The 16,292-nt window shown below is 42.1% G+C and overlaps 1 protein-coding gene across 1 annotated transcript in view; it reads left to right on the top strand.

The window, feature by feature from the left end:
• Window positions 1–16,292, top strand: part of DNER (delta/notch like EGF repeat containing) — a 326,447-nt gene that overhangs the window by 113,865 nt on the left and 196,290 nt on the right. The window contains exons 2-4 of the mRNA XM_082464617.1: window positions 7,374–7,676; window positions 9,871–9,965; window positions 12,175–12,341. Coding sequence (XP_082320743.1) covers window positions 7,374–7,676; window positions 9,871–9,965; window positions 12,175–12,341 — 565 coding nt within the window. The remainder of the gene's footprint in view (window positions 1–7,373; window positions 7,677–9,870; window positions 9,966–12,174; window positions 12,342–16,292) is intronic.

The raw sequence follows: 16,292 nt of genomic DNA, 5'->3' as shown, positions 1-16,292 counted from the left end.
AGTTCCATATTCTAATAACTTATCTGCATGCATAATCACATAGTCTGTGAATCATGACAATTTTGTTCCTATTCAGTCCTTGTAACTTCTTTTTACTCTTGCCTCCTTGCACTGGCTAGGACCTTTAGTGTAGTGTTCAGTTCCTTTGTTCTCAATTTCAGAGAGAACTTTTTCAACATTTCACCGGTAAGTATTACATTCTGAAGCTTTTTTTGTAGATACTCTTTATCAGAATAAAGAAGTTCTCTTGTATTCCTAGTTTTCTAAACATCTTCACTTTAAATGGATGTTGAATTTAGTAAAATGCTTTTCTTGCATCAGTTGAGATGATCATATGATCTTCATAGGAAGTTTCATTCCCATTTTGCTGCAGGCTTCTTTTCATGAATAGGCAGGGAGGTAAAAGTTGACATATTTCCTGTATTCATGACATTGTTGTTTTCTAAAAAGAGTTTGCTGGGATGTATGAGTGTCTGTGATGAGAGATGGGACAAGAATATATGCACTGGAATTTTTCTGTAAGTTTCTGATTCAAGGAATTGGTTTTTGAACGATTAAAAGAAAAAAGAAGAAAAAAAAGCATTTCATTGAGGCTGGTTTGCCCATGCCAGTAAATGCAGTTGAATGTTATCTCTTAGAATTTAGTTGAATATGGAGAGCAAACGGCAAAGGGTTTGCCAAGTTTCTGAAGAACAGTTATTTAATTTTGATATATCTGCAACAAGCAGGGATTAAAGATTCATCAGTATGAGTACTGACGGTGTGTGTTAGCTGGACTACAGCAAAGGGAGTGCAATTTCAAGATAATTTCTAAAAGTATCAGGTTTTAAAGAGATACCATGGAAAAGTTGGAAAATAATTGGACAAGCAGTGGTTTATTTTTAATGGATTCATTTCATGTCAAAAGTTTGAATTCTGCTTGTAATTTCCTTTTAGCCTACTTTCAGATGTGACTCAACCCACATGCAAAAACCAGGACAGGCTGATTTCAAGAAAGTGACTCAGAATTGAAGGGAAAAGTGGACTGCCCAGATTAGTCCTGGAATAATTTTTCAAGTAATTTAGAGTCCCTAATACAGAAGTAAAGAAATACCAAAACACGTGGGAATTAAGCTTATTTAGTGTATTTCACTAAGATATATAGTTCTTGTTTCAGTAAAGTGAATGAGCACTTTTATTATTTGGATTTGGGAAAAAAAAATTCATGGGATGCATTTCTTGGCCAAGACTACTACTGGCATAAGCACGGTAATGATTTTTTTTTTTTTCGCACATTTTTACTCCTAGTGGGTAAGCAGTTGGTGTTGCAATATAGTTGTGATCTTTATTGAAGAAAGTGGGAAAAATTCCTTTTTAAGACAAAAATACTGTGACAGTTGGACCCCAACAGTGCGCATTTGTCTTTAAGCATGAAGATGACATTTCTAACCAGTGCAGTTCCTGTTTTGGACAAGAAACATGACATGAAGAACTGAAAGGACATTAGGGTTCTCTGGTCCCATCTCTTCCTTTTACAATTGAGAAGCTTGAGCCCCAGGAGCCTTCCTTGCCTGGTCCAAGATCACCCACAAATGGGAGCAGAGCCCCAGGCTTTCTCTGCTGTACCCCAGTGCTTCATGAGCAATTGATTATTATCATTTTTCCAGAAACCCCAAACTCCAAGTTCTGGGGTCTTCTTTGTCCTGGTCCCTCTCCCCCAGCTGGCAGATGTAGACACTCTCCTGCTATCTCAAGGCCCCTGGGGTGGGTGGCTCCTCTCCACCCACCCTCCTCCAGGGTTCCACCTGTTTCTCTGTTTAGCCTCTGCAGTGGGCTGTCCATCATTCACCTCCATATAGTTCAGTTGATGGGTGGGAGGGGAGGGGGAGAATTTCCACATTTCTTCTAGTGCAGGGGAGGTGGAGTGTGACCCTTTATTGTGGTCTTTCTTCATCGTGGATTATCCAGATAAGTTATTCCTTTGATAGTGCCACACCCTCAGAGTTTTTGATTAGCCGCTTGGAGCTGGGGAATCTGTATTTTAAAACGTTCCTTAAAGGATTCTGCTCAGACAAATTACTAAAATGATGGTCCTTTCTACTTTAAAAAATTTTTATTTGTACTTATACACATACAAGTGAATATGTAACATTGTGTTTAAAAGTAGTATAAAAATGGCACGATTCTGTACAAATCATTCTGCATATTGCCAGTTTCTTTGTCCTTTTTACTGAGGTGTTTCTCTTTTATTGATATCTAGGAATCTATATTGTAAAGGACTTAGTCCTTTGTAATAGGTGGTACATATTTTCCTCCACCATATTGTTGCCTTTTGACTTTATTTATGGAGTCTTATGGATTTTCAAAACATTTTGATGGAATAAAATGCTTCAATCTGTTCCTTTGAGACAGTGGTTCTCAACTGGGGGTGGCTTTTCCCCAGGGGACACTGGCAATGTCTGGAGATGTTTTTGGTTGTCACAGCTGCCATTGTTGGTGGGAGGGTTCTCTTGGCATCCAGCAAGTGGAGATGAGGGATGCTGTTCAACATCCTACAATGTACAGGGCAACCCCTACGCCAAAGAATGCCCAGCCCAAGGAGTCACTAGTGCACAAGTTGAAAAATCCTGCTTTTGTTTTTGCTCCTTACTTAATAAGTCACCTCTTCTTCCTATAATACGAATATCTGTATCAAAATCTGTATTAAAAGTTCCTTAATTGATTCTGCTGCTCAGACAGTTTACTAAAACTCTGGCCCATTCTACTTATTTCTTAATGCCACACACAAACTCCCCCACGGTTATTTCTCTTCTGTGTCTACACTCCTCTCTCAGTGCCCCGAGGCCACCGTGTCCCTCCCTCCCCGCAGGTGACCTGCGTGGCCTGGGCCAAGTGGCGTGTTCCATCAGTGTTTGTAGGCTCTGCTCCTGGGCTTCTTTGCGTCCGTTTCCTCAGACGCTCTTCCCATTGCTTGGATGACTCTGCCCGCTGAACGTGGGTGTAAATGACGGAGGGAGGTGACCCCGGGTTTGCTCTGTGCTCCTCTGGACCCTCTGAAAACAGTCATGTCAATAGGAACCTCAACCGCAGAGCTGGAGCAGAACTTGACCTGTTCCACCCCAGCCCCTGGATGTGCGAGGAATGTGCATCCAGAGCAGGCAAGCAGCTCGCCCAAGCCGCTCAGCCACCTGCACACCAGGGCCGTCACCAGGATGCTGGGGGCTCACCTGCCTCCATTTTCACCTAGAAAATTCTTTTCTGCTGCTGCTTTTGTGAGAGCTGCCACTGCCATCTAAGAGATGGCTTCTGAGACCTGCTCGTAAGCTGCTCATTTCTTAGCTGCAATCATCAAGCCCATTCTCTTTTTCAGTGTTAAGAACTTTAACTCAATCAAACACACGATCGTTAATGGTTGACACGCATACATGCAGGGTATTAGTTGACAATTAGACGGCTCAGGGCACGTCCAAGTTCATGTGTCTTACCCTTTTGCTGGACTGAGAGTTCTTTGAGGGCTCGGACTGGGCTTTCTTCATCCTCCTGACCCCTTTTCTAGGCATCCTACCTGGAACATCATAAGTGCCGGATAAATGGCACTTGAATTACTGATCAGCCATGTTGAGTTTTCTGTAAAAGTACAGGAGAAGTTGGAACAAAGTCCACCGAGTGTCTAAACTAGCGTGGAAGGATCAGGAAGGTGGTTATGTTTCTCCCAGCCCCCACCATCACCAGGTAAGGCAGACGAAGGTGTTTGCGGGCGGCACTTTGCAGCGACCCTGGTAGCTTTGATGTATTGTATCTTAACGACCCTGTAAATGGGCGTCTTTTATACCTGTTTTAAGTTTGACCTTTCATCCTTCCGTTTGTATGCTGCAGAGGGCGCTGGAATTGCCAAAAACATGGGCAGCACTCAGTTTAGGGAAGGAAAACAGGTCACGGCTAAAGTGTCACATGAGACTACCTTCAAATCATGAGTCCCGGGGCTGGCAGGCACCTTCGCTCTGACCTCACTCTGTATGCACCCCCATAAGTGCTCTTGATTGTAGTATAAATTATTTGACATAGGTGAAAAGTTGAAAATAAAATGTGAAAAGAATAGTTTTAGCTTAGCTCTATGATGTGAAAAAATTTGGTTTAAATAGATGAATTAATCTGATGCAATGAACATACAGCATTTAATAAATGAGCTTGTTGGTTGCTGTAAGCAGAAAACCATTAACCCATAGGCTTTCTCTTTGCTCTTCCTGCTGATATTACAAAGTCTTCATCCCTTTCCCCCCCCATCATTAGAAGCTAGAAATTATAGCCAAGAAGGTATCACCTTGAATTTTGAGCATCCCCAAAGTCAGGTCTATTAATTACGATATTTTGCCTCATTATGCATTTTGGCAGTTTGCTTATTTTCTGCTTATAGTTCAAATGTAATGGGATTCAAGGGCAGTAGTGACCTCTGTAACAGGACTTTTTCCCTGTGAGATAAAATACACATACAAACTTAAAAAAACAACTCAATAAGCTGTGTACAGAAAAACAGGACTTACAGTAAATATTTATGATGCCAAGATTTTGCTTAAAGGTTAATGATTGCATTTTATCTTGTATTTGCTGTTAGGCAACTGAAAAGATTGTTTTCTTTTTAATGAAACTAGTCTGAAGTGTTAGAGGATAGAAAGGAAGGTAATTGTCATTGTTAGTGAAGCAACTAGGTGAAAACCCAAGGTAGTAGCATGAATATGACATGATTATTTTAAAGACGAGATCAATGATCTCGTGGTGCATTTAATGCCCTGCTTTGTATTCAGTGCATGTGTGTGTACATGTGTGTACATGTGTGCACCATCACATCATTCACTGTTTTGAGTCCCTTTAGAAATCTATACAGCTGATAGTTTAATTTTTAGCTTCTGTCTTCTTTTCTCTACCCAGAGCGTTTCTCTCGGCCTTTTACGTTAGTCATTCCTTATTGAATCCCATGCTCTCCCTGCTTTCCTCTCATCTATCAAGCCTAGACAGCAGCACTTAGATGGTATTGTTTATCCTCAGCATATTTTTCTTTCGGCTCTCTATTCCCTCACTTGGTGGAGCTGACTCCTGGGCCTGGTGAATTGGGCCTTGCCCTGGGGGGCTGCCCTTCCCACCCAGCTCTCTCCGCCAGCACCCACCCCGACACTGCCCACGAAAGGACAGACTTCACACAGTGACTCACCTTGATGGTCTCTGAGACTGGCAGTCACCAGCAGTAGGCTGTGGCGATGGGACAGAAGCCCTGGGGCATCTTTGGCCATCGGATTGGTGATCTTTGCCTTGTGGTCTTTGCCTTGTCATTCCCTGAGCTGCACCATGGAGGTCTGCACTTCCAGAATTGATTTTTGTAATGATCTCTCCAATTTTTAAAAATGATTTAAATGTATTTCTATGTTTTTAGGCATGTGTTAAAAGTCTAAATTTGTGACTAGGTCAACCGTCAGATGAGCTGATATCAGAAACCTGGTTTATATGTCCCCTTTATCCTAGCTAATTAAATTCTTCCTCCTTCTTGAGGTGATACCCATTCCACAAAGCCTTCCTAAAAATAAATCCAAAGCACGGGAACAGTATCAGGACTAAAGGAGCAGTTCAATCTGTCCCTTATCACACATTGCTTTTCAGATGTTGATTGATCTATCTGTCTTTATTTTTCCAGTGCTTTTTAAAAGAAACTCTACCATGTTTTCTGTGTTCCTCAACATGCTGGGAATAGAGCTGTGAATGTGGCAGATAAGTCCATGCACTGACGGGGCTCACATGTCTTTGGGAGACAAAAAAGGGATTTATTTTAGATTTCACGGTGAGGGAAGGCTTCTCGGAGGTGACATTTGAGTAGAGAACTTTGTGAAATGAGGTAGAGAGCCATGCAAAGTCTGAGAGAAAAGCATTCCAGGCAGAGGGCCCAGCAGGTGCAAAGGCCCTGGGGTGGGAATGACCTTGGCATAGTGCAGGGACATAAAGAAGGTGAAGGGGGTTGAATGTAAGGGAAGAGGATAAAGTGTGGGAAGAGAGGACCTCAGGGATAGGAGGGGGCCAGATCAGGGAGGGCTTTGTCTGCCGTGGAAGGAGTTTGGATTTTACTTTGAGTTGATAAAGATTGTAAATATTTTAAATTATTTACGCTTGAAATATTTTCTTCAGATACCAATCCACCTACTCTTATCTGAGATTTTGTGAAGGTTTTGCCAAGTGAGAGCATAGAATTAACAATGTGGTATTTTTGGAGCTTCATTTTATTCAATCCAAAATCCCTTAATCTTCCTAAAGGAGTTTGCTGGAAATTGTGTAACAAGGGTCACTAGCAGAACGAGTAGCTGTTTTTCCAGGCAGAATTCTATCCATGTGTGTTTAAGTGTGAACTCATTTCAACAAGAGAAATTGAAGGTCCCATTTCTCTGTTGTCTATTCACTCAATTCTATTACCAGCCCTGAGCAACCAGGGTCTAATTTTCTGTTATCACAGAAGCAAAAGATAACTGAATAAGCTCTGTGAACATGCCTGAACCCTTGGGCTGTCTGGAGAGAAGCATTGTTACGCTGCTTCATTTCACATTGTTTTTGTAGCATCTCCAGGTAATAACAAATGGCAAGTCAGAGGTCAGCAAAGGACTCAGCGATAAACACTTTCCTTAGAACATGAACACAATTTACAGATATGCAACTGAAATTTTATCTTCCACATCCAGCAGGGTAACATTTCTCTGTAATCACCTTCCAAAATAATCAGGTAGAAACTTTTATAGAACTCTGCTTAATATAAGTCACCACCATGCTCCCTTCTAGCATGCAATTGTCACGCAAGCTGATCATTTTGGAAGCTTTTAATTAAATAACATCGCCTTAAAGAGAATTGTTCATCAGGTAGGAAATTGGAAGACATAGGTAAGTGCATCTATAGGGGGGATAAACTAGGCAGTCATTTCTCATGAGGGCACCTTGCAATGAATGGTCCAGGATGTGAAAGAGGAGATTTCAATTTAGATCCCTAGTATCGGTTGACTGGCAGCTAAAAATGTCAAAGTTGGTATATTCCTAACAAGCCTCAGTTTTAACTATTTTTGCCTTAGACAATTCCTCTAAGTAAGTGTTCCTGAAATCAACATTATTTAGGGCCTTGGGGTGGGGGAGGCTCTTCCCCACTAACTACATACTTCCTTGTTGGATGCCTGTTATCTGTGGGAGGGTTAATGTTGGGATGACCTTGGGAGGCCCCCCTGCCCCAAACAGCACAAGTAGTTAAAAATGCATATTCCACAGGAACAGCGTTTCTGTTAGAGCTGCAGCTCTGAGCCATGGAGCTCATTTCCCAGAGACGGCGCCACTTTTCTTATGAGGGAATAATTGACCCATTTATGGTCTCGTTTCAGCTTGTTGCGGATCCTTGCGCCAGCAACCCGTGTCACCATGGCAACTGCAGCAGCAGCAACAGCAGCAATGGCTACCTCTGCATTTGCAATGAAGGCTATGAAGGTCCAATCTGTGAAGAGGCACTTCCCAGTGTCCCCGCCTCTGGCTGGACGGAGTCCATGGCACCCAGACAGCTTCAGCCTGTCCCCACCACCCAGGAGCCTGACATAATCCTGCCCCGCTCTCAGGCCACCATCACCCTGCCAACGTGGCAGCCGAAAACTGGGCAGAAAGTTGTAGAAATGAAATGGGATCAAGTGGAGGTGAGGACATTTTAGTGCATGTGCTTTTATGGAAGAAACCAGTACAGTTAAAATAATTCCAGTGGTTCTGATATCAGCAATAAAAATGCAAGACCTTGCAGTTACACACTGAACAAAAGATATGCCAAACTTTTTTTCCTTTCTGCCTCTGTGTGTAGGAAATCGCTCCTGGTTGCGTAAATGGGACGTTTCGGTTATGATTGTTTTGTGAGCATAAGAAGAGTAAGCAAGAGAAGAAAATGAATGAAGTTATTTTCTGGAATGATAACCACATATATTTCTATGAGATAATCTTAGATTTGGGGACAGGCAGCTCAATGAAGAATATTATAAATGAACATATTACAGACCCTCCATTATTGACCTAATTTTCCTGCATGGAATTTTATGCTCCATTTTTTGTTTGTTTGTTACTGTTTAGGTTCTTTTGGTGGTAAGTTGCAGCACTTCAGTGGGATTTAGAAAAAAAAACGCTATCACTGATTTTTAAAATATTTTGGAAATGCATTCGAGAATGAGATTTCCAAATTTTATTCATTTTGGCAACAGCAAATTCTGTTTATTGAATCTTGTCCAGTCTGGGTTTGGCTTATTGGATTTTCAAGCTCATCAAAAGTCCCATTCTGAGGATTTTCCAGCAGACCTTTAAAAGATGACATAAAGTATAAGTTTGCTAGCTAGAAGAATAGAAGAACAAATACAAAACGTGAGTTTGAGGTAACATCGATAAAGTGTAATTCCACTCCATATCGTGTCCTTTATATGACTTCCGTATAGACCTGTGGTTGTATATTGTTACAGGTTTTGTAGCTTAAATGAAAAAAAAAACCTACATAGATCTTTGTGTAGCATTTTTAGAGCCAAAGAATATGTCTAGAAATTTCGATTACTGTTATAAAAGAAGTAAGGCAGCATTTCTTGTTTGATGTTTCTGGGTGATTTTAACCAGTTGACCCACTTTTTTTTTCATTGCCACACAATTTGTGAAGACCCCATCCAGACCGCAGGGCAGTGTTTTTATCCTACCTAAAAAACTGTGAACTTGTTCTGATTTCAGATTTGTAATGGATGTTTTGAAGTTAGGATTTTAATATCTCTTTGCTGAATGACTCACTTCTTGAATGTGAATTAGATTTGGTCCCATGTTTATCAAGGAAGTGTCCTTTAAAGAAAATTTCTCCCCAGCCAACCGTTTCAACCTATTTATTCAAAGACATGCTATCCTACAGTTGGTAAATATAAAAAAGAATTGCCTCATATTCGTGTCATGCGGTTATTTTGTAGGCTGTTCAAGAAGCAGGTTAAAAGTGCCAGAGGAACACGTGAATATATTTCTGGACAATAAATTCTACATGTTGGGAGTGGGGTGAAAGTGCAGAGAATTTCTGTATTGTTCTCAGTTAATTCAGTGATGACGAACACTTTTAATACCCTTTTGTTTTGACTCTTGGGATGAGTACAGTGATCAGAGCCTGAGGAATGAATGAATAAACAGGCCAGAGGCACCTCACTGGACACAGCTCAAGTGTTAGCAATATGCTTCCTGATGAGCACAGTTTCCCCCCTTGAGCTCCTTTTTTTGCACACATCAGTATAATACTTTCCGGAACACGTTACTTAAAAATGAAGGTCTGGTCCACAGGGGAAAAAAAGGGCAGCTCCCAGCTACCTGGCCTTAGCACGTGCTCCTACGTACACCTCTGCACAGAGCACGGTCATTCAGACCAGACACGTCTATTGCTCTCTGGAAAGCTCATTCTCCTAGTCATTGAGATTTCTACCCGTGGCATGGAAGCTAGTCCTTTAAGGCCACCTCCTTGTTCTCTAAGCATTTAGTCCCTCGTTACCCGCAGACTGAGCAGAGAACAGAGGCCCGTGACTGCTTGCAGGATGAAAGAGAGAGGGGAGCAGATCTTCCGCCCTTCCGCACGGCGTCCTATCAGCAGCTGTAGTCATCCCGGGAATGTGTAGACGCCTCTCAGCAAAGCTTTTGCGTTTCAGAAACTCAAATGGCAAAGCTTTCATTTTGGTTAGAGTTTGTAAGATTTCACTTGGCCTCTCAAGTGGCCGTCCCCAGCCTCACCCAAAGGAATGGAGTGGAGGCAGCTCATGAAATCTTGCTTCCTAATGTTACCTTGCACCACGATTAACCCCCATAACTTGTCTTCTTTGTTGTTGGTCTTTGTTCTTCCAGGTGATTCCAGATATTGCCTGTGGGAATGCCAGTTCTAACAGCTCTGCGGGTGGCCGTCTGGTGTCCTTCGAAGTGCCACAGAACACTTCAGTCAAGTAAGAATAAACTCTCAGTTAAAAATGATTATGTTTGATGCTGTGACTGTCTGCTGGGTGGTGTCTGTTCACATAACTGGTCCATAACTGGTCAGTCCAGTGAGAATCATGAATGGTTCCGTGTGTAGATATGGCCTCTGTCCCTCAAAAACTAGAGGGAGCGATTTCAGAGGAGAAGATTCCAGGGAGGCTGGATTGGATGAGTGAGGTGGGAGATAGGAAACCCAGGTGCCTTAGCTAAGACCTAGAGCCAGACCCTTCTCTTCTCAAATGACTTTTGCTCCCCAGATTCTTCGGCTCCTTCTGATTTTAGTGGGCCATTAGTTAAATTCGTATGCATAACTTACCCCACATGTAAGATCCAAACATTACAGTTGTCTCTTTAAAAACAAGCAGGTGAGACAAGTGTTTTGCTGTGTTTTAAATTTAAGCTCCTTCAAATTATACTCCGAGGGTTGTCACTGGTGGGGATGGGGAGGAGGCAAAGGGAAGCAGTGCCGACAGCCCCGGCAGGGCGCCAGGTGCTCTGCTTTGCTGGCGAGTCACGCTGCCTGGAGCACTGCCCCCCGCACCTGTCTGACAACTCCCACCGCCCGTCCTTCTCTGTTGCTTTTAACGGGCGCTCCCCATCCTCCTCCTCATGCACTGAAACGGACATTTGCTCTCTAGCCTTCAGGGACTTCAGAAGACAGGGGGACACTTGGCCCTGGTCCTGGTTGACCAGTGTGCTGCATCGCTCCATTTTAAGAGGGCAGTGGGCACTGGAGACCCACTCTTCACTTACACAGGGTCATTTTTGCCCACCTTCCCTTCTAAACAACGGAGTCCCTGAAAATGTTCGGGAGAGGGGCTTTGTTCCACTGCCCCTGCATCCCCTGCCCCCTGCCTTGAACTCTTCTGGTAGGAAAAGCCAGGATGGGCAGTGAACTCCGGGCACAGGGAAGAAATCCCTGTAGGGAGAAGGGCGCGGCATCTGAGGCAGCTCTGAGTTCTGCCAGTAGGGGGACCCCTGTCCTAAGTGTTCCGTTGCTCGTACCAAAGATGAAACTCCACCGTCCAGAGCCGGTTTCAGGGAAATTGGGATCATTTAGTTGCCTTTATGTTTATGAAACCAGTTCTTTCTTGTCTAGGTCATATTGTTTTACTTTCATAAGCCTTTCTTCATAGTTCTGATCTATCCTTTTAAATGCTTTCTTTCTCGCCCCCGCCCTCAAAAAATCTGAAATTCCCCGACTCTCTGAGGCTGCAGATTTGGACAGAAAGAGCAGAGTCTGACCCAGACTGAGTAAGATGGGAGTGCTGAATGATCTCTGGGTGCTGAATTCACGTGGGAGGGTTACTAGCTCCTTACACTTTCGTTTATTCATGAATTTGATCATTTATCAACCCTTTATTGGGCCCCCTGCTGCAAGCCAGGAGCTCTGCCCTGGGGGGTGCAGCTCTGTGCACCGCGACCCTCCTTCCCCGGCAGCACAGAGGAAGGACAGGCAACTGCTGGTTGCCGGGAAGGTGGGTGCAGGGGGTGTCAGAGGAGGGTTGCTAGTGGGCTAAGCCTTGAAGAATGACACAGCTCCCAGGTGGAGGGGCAGGCAAAGGTTGGGACCTGGGACAGCATCTGCCCGGGGAAGAGACAGTAGCTCCTCGTGGCCATTGTGCCGGGTGGCAAGGATGGAACTGTAGGATCCGAGGCTGAGAGGGAACTGAGGCCGGGGTGGGTTAGTCGTCTAGGGCATCTCATTCTTTGGATTTTATCCTGAAAGCAAGAAGAAACCAGAGGAGGCCAGAAGCATGGGAGGTGACACACTTTCACTTATTTTAGCAGCACCACTCAGGTGGTTTGGGAATGTATTACACATTTATAATAAATTTTAGTGGGACTCTTTATATTGTGTGGTTATGGAAGGAGTTGTCTCTAAGCTCAATATACCCTTTTATTATTGATGAAAATTGTTACCCAAAGGTGAGTTATCTATTAGCGATTTTGTGGTATATTTTTGATCAAACGGGAGACAGGCGTTTCTAACGGTGTGGGAAATGACGGCCGTGAGTCCGCATGAAGTGGGCTCCTGTTTAGAAGATCATTTCCTCCATTTCCCAATACTTTTATGGATGTATGTGCCGTCTTTATTTTTATTTTGAATTTGATGGCCTGATTCTAAGATGAATTTTTCTGCAAGGGACTTCCCATTGACATCGTTCTCATTTTCAGAATTCGTCAAGATGCCACTGCCTCACTGATTTTGCTGTGGAAGGTCACGGCCACGGGATTTCAACAGTGCTCCCTCATAGATGGACGGAGCGTGACCCTCCTCCAGACCCCTGGGGGCCTCGTCCTCTTGGAGGAGATGCTTGCCTTGGGGCACAATCACTTCATCGGTGAGTTACGGAAATCTTGTATCCAAAACCGCATCTGGTTCAACCCGACCTCGGTTTGGTGTTTAGAGATAGTATATAGGGAATTTTGCCCAGATAATCTGAATTCTAGCCATCACCATAATTTCCTCCATTTTAGGTGAGGTTTTTCTTATAATCAAAATTGGCTTCTAAGATAATATTTCCAGTGTGGCTCAAAATGGAAAAATTGTGGGATTTGGAATCCAGAGACTGTATCCCAGTTCTGGCCAGAGTCCTAGATGTGTGGTCTTTGGCATTTAATGCTGTGAATCTCGGCTTCATTTTTTTTTTTAATTAATTTATTTTTGTTGCATTGGGTCTTCATTGCTGCATGCGGGCTTTCTCTAGTTGCAGTGAGCGGGGGCTACTCTTCATTGTGGTGCGCAGGTTTCTCATTGCGGTGGCTTCTCTTGTTGCGGAGCACGGGCTCTAGGCGTGCGGGCTTTAGTAGTTGTGGCACGCGGGCTCAGTAGTTGTGGCTCACGAGCTCTAGAGCGCAGGCTCAGTAGCTGTGGCACACAGGCTTAGTTGCTTCATGGCATGTGGGATCTTCCTGGACCAGGGCTCGAATCCGTGTCCCCTGCATTGGCAGGCGGATTCTTAACCACTGCGCCACCAGGGAAGTCCTCGGGTTCAATTTTGACTCTTTCATTTCTTTCTCCTGGAATTGTGGGCAACTTGAGGCATTGAATGTTGGTGTCTCAGAAGAAGCTTGGTTTCCACTTGATGTTGGCCTGACCCAGGGCCCTGGGCTCAGCACCTGAGCAAATGATTTATCATTTCTGAACCTCTGACTCAGAATAACTTGGGGGGATCACAACTCTCTTTGGGGTCCCTCTTGCCCACACCACCTTCCTCCATGGGTCACTTCTGAGTTTTCACATTTTCTCTAACATGGTTAAATCTGTCATTTACCTTTCTCTAAACTACCACATGTCCAATTAGCTGTTTTTAGATTCCTTTGCCCTGGAGGAGAGATGACCTTCAGAAAGTATGATTCCTCCTGACCCTCCCCTCACCCCTCTACCTCCTGCTCCCCTCAAGGGCTAAGCTTGGGCAGTTTCCAGTGGACTTTCCCCTGGTTTAGCGTTCTGACTGTATTCTGCCAGTTCTCTTCATTCCGGGGTTGGGACTTGTAACTCTAGCCGCTTACCATGCTGATAACTTCCCGACTTTATTCAGACTTGTTCCGTCCTGCAGCCTCAACTCAAAGACACAAGCTCAAGTTCAGACTCTACTCATCCCAGTCCCGTGCACCCAAGTGGCCCTCTGCATCCTGCTGTTAATACCTTGTCCTGTCCAATCATATATTCTAACAGTCCTCACCTGGAGGATGAGGGAACTAGGGGGTAGAGGCAGCACCTGTCTCTCTCAGGGGTGTTGAAAGGGTTTAATGAAAATGGATGTGAAAATATAAATTACAAATGTTAGGGATGCTTTTGGTTGCTTTCACAATTTTTTTCTGAGGTACACTAAATATTTTGCTAAATTAAATGGAAGCATTAAGGTGTATTCTCCAAGATATGTGTTTGATGCAAATGGAATGACGACAAACTGGGAAAATGAAATGCTCAGCTCTGTATAATTTATATTGTATTTTATATTTGATCCTTCTCTGGTGATAAGGTCATTTCCCAATCTTTGGAAATCCAATTGGGGTGGGGGGCAGGGATTTTATTGGGCAGAGAGAAGGTAAGAAGAAATCAGCTTGGGGAATGGACATGCTGGTAAAAGAGGGGACGGTATTCAACTTTGGACCAGTTTTTGGCTATTAAGATGGATACAGTACTAGATTATTAGTTAGAAATTGTGTGATGAAGTGTTGTCAACAGTCAAATCTAAATTTTAATCCCCAGTACAAGTAACTATTATTTGCTTCCATATCTGTTGTAACAATTTATTTAAAAGGAAATAGTTTGTATATTTTGATCCATAGTTTCAATTTTATTTTATATTAATCTTTTAAGTTTTTCTTTTTAGTAGATTAGCCTGTTCTATGACATGGAGCTAACATTTCAAGAAAATGTATGAGTTATCACTACTCTTTAAAATGTCATTAATTTTACTGAAATATATACATTCGAAATGTTATCTTACATTTTATACTACTTTGGGTTTTAACATAACCGTGATTTAGACTGATATTGGGAGTATATATATTGGGAGTATAGCAGTATATCAGGGATGAATATTAATAAAGATTTTCCAGTGTTAATATTAATTTATTCTTTTGAGGTACAAGAAATTTTATGAACTCCCGCATAATTTGTGTTCATTTTGCTACCAGAAAATTTCATGGAAAAACATGTCTTTGGTTGAAATGTTCCTTAGAGGAATAATTTCCAAAAATTAATTTGATATGTTAATAACTAAATTAAGGAATCCTTTCTCAAAACTTATACTTTGGGTTATGATGAGGAGACAATGATTTTGATCCTTTATTTATCTAAACCATTATTTTGCACTTTGAAAATTTGTGATCTGATATCTTTTTAAGTTTCCTAACTAGAGCCTCCTGTTTTTTGTGGCTTTGTAATGGAGCTCACCCTCTTTTAGTGTTATTCTTTTTAAAGATAGCAGTCTCGTTTCACAAGCTCCTTCCGAGAGAATGGTGGTCTTCCTCACAATGATAAATTGGCAACACCTACACATGGCCAGCTACTTCTTTTTACAAAATCCTTTTATCGTAAAGAAACAAGATTTATCTTTTGTAATCATTGTGGAAGCCTTATGCTTACTACATTGACACGTGTTGAACTCTCTTTTTGAGAGTTTGATGTTTTTTTAAAGCAGCTTCTTATAATAATTACTTTTTTTTTTTTACAATACTGGGCTCTATAGACATGAATACATTTTTAGCTAAGAACCAAAAGACTGTTTTGAAGAATACAATGGCATTCATTCAACGGATGAACAAAGTGATGCCAATGCAGGTGGGAGAAAACTTCCGTGCTGAAGGGAGAGGAAAGTTCCAGAGTTGTGCTGCTGTGTTTAGTCACTGCTGCTCCTTCCTAGAAAGAAACCTGAGGCCCTTTCAGGAACTGTCTCCTCTCTTTCCCTCACTCTCCGTAGATTCCCTTACATAACTAAGGTCCCAAGGAGTTTTAGTATTTCTCTGCAACAGAGCAAAGGAATCCCTTTTGTGTCTTTGAGAGACAAACTTGGTTGCCATTACCAGCTTTCCATAAATGTTTGTTTTAAAATTTTATTTTATATACTTTTATTTAAACACTACTAGGATCCCATTCTTATTATAATAGTTATAAACAATTCAAAAAATTTAAAAGTGGTATTTTTTAAAATATAAATATCATTATTCCCAGTCAAACTCCATCTTTCTTTTCTGAGTAACCAATATCAATAATTTTGAGTTTTGTATTACATACAAATATTTTCAAATACACAAATTTACATTACAGTAAAGCAACTATACTCCAATAAAAATTTTAAAAAAGTTACAGATGTTCTGTATCTCTAACAATAGAGCAGTGAATGATTAAAAAGTTAAGCTGTAGTATACAATGGGATACCATGCAGCAATTTTAAAAGTCAGTATATTATGTTTGATGGAGAAAAAAAATCAAAGATTTAGTTTTAAATTTAAAAACTAAGTTGAAGAATATAACACGATGTCATATAAATGTTCTTTTTTAAAATGTATTGCTGAGAGCCTCACGTTAATATTCTGCGCTTTCCAGGTGATGAGAATGTATTTATCTTTGACCTTTTCCATTGCTACTCCATTTAATTTTTTCCAGTTTTCCTTCATTACCATGGCCTCATGAATATTTATACTGTTACACCGGAAGAAAGAGGTGATGTAACATCGTACACAACATGTGACTCTTCCCTCTGGGCCTCAGTGTGCCAGCCCCTTTCCTCCTGTGCTGTCACCCAACTTCAACGCTTCTGCCCTCTTCTTAATTATCTCTT

Source organism: Balaenoptera physalus (assembly GCF_965194825.1).
Source record: "Balaenoptera physalus genome assembly, chromosome: 6".
NCBI lineage: Eukaryota > Metazoa > Chordata > Mammalia > Artiodactyla > Balaenopteridae > Balaenoptera > Balaenoptera physalus.
This window is presented reverse-complemented; position numbering and strand designations above follow the sequence as displayed.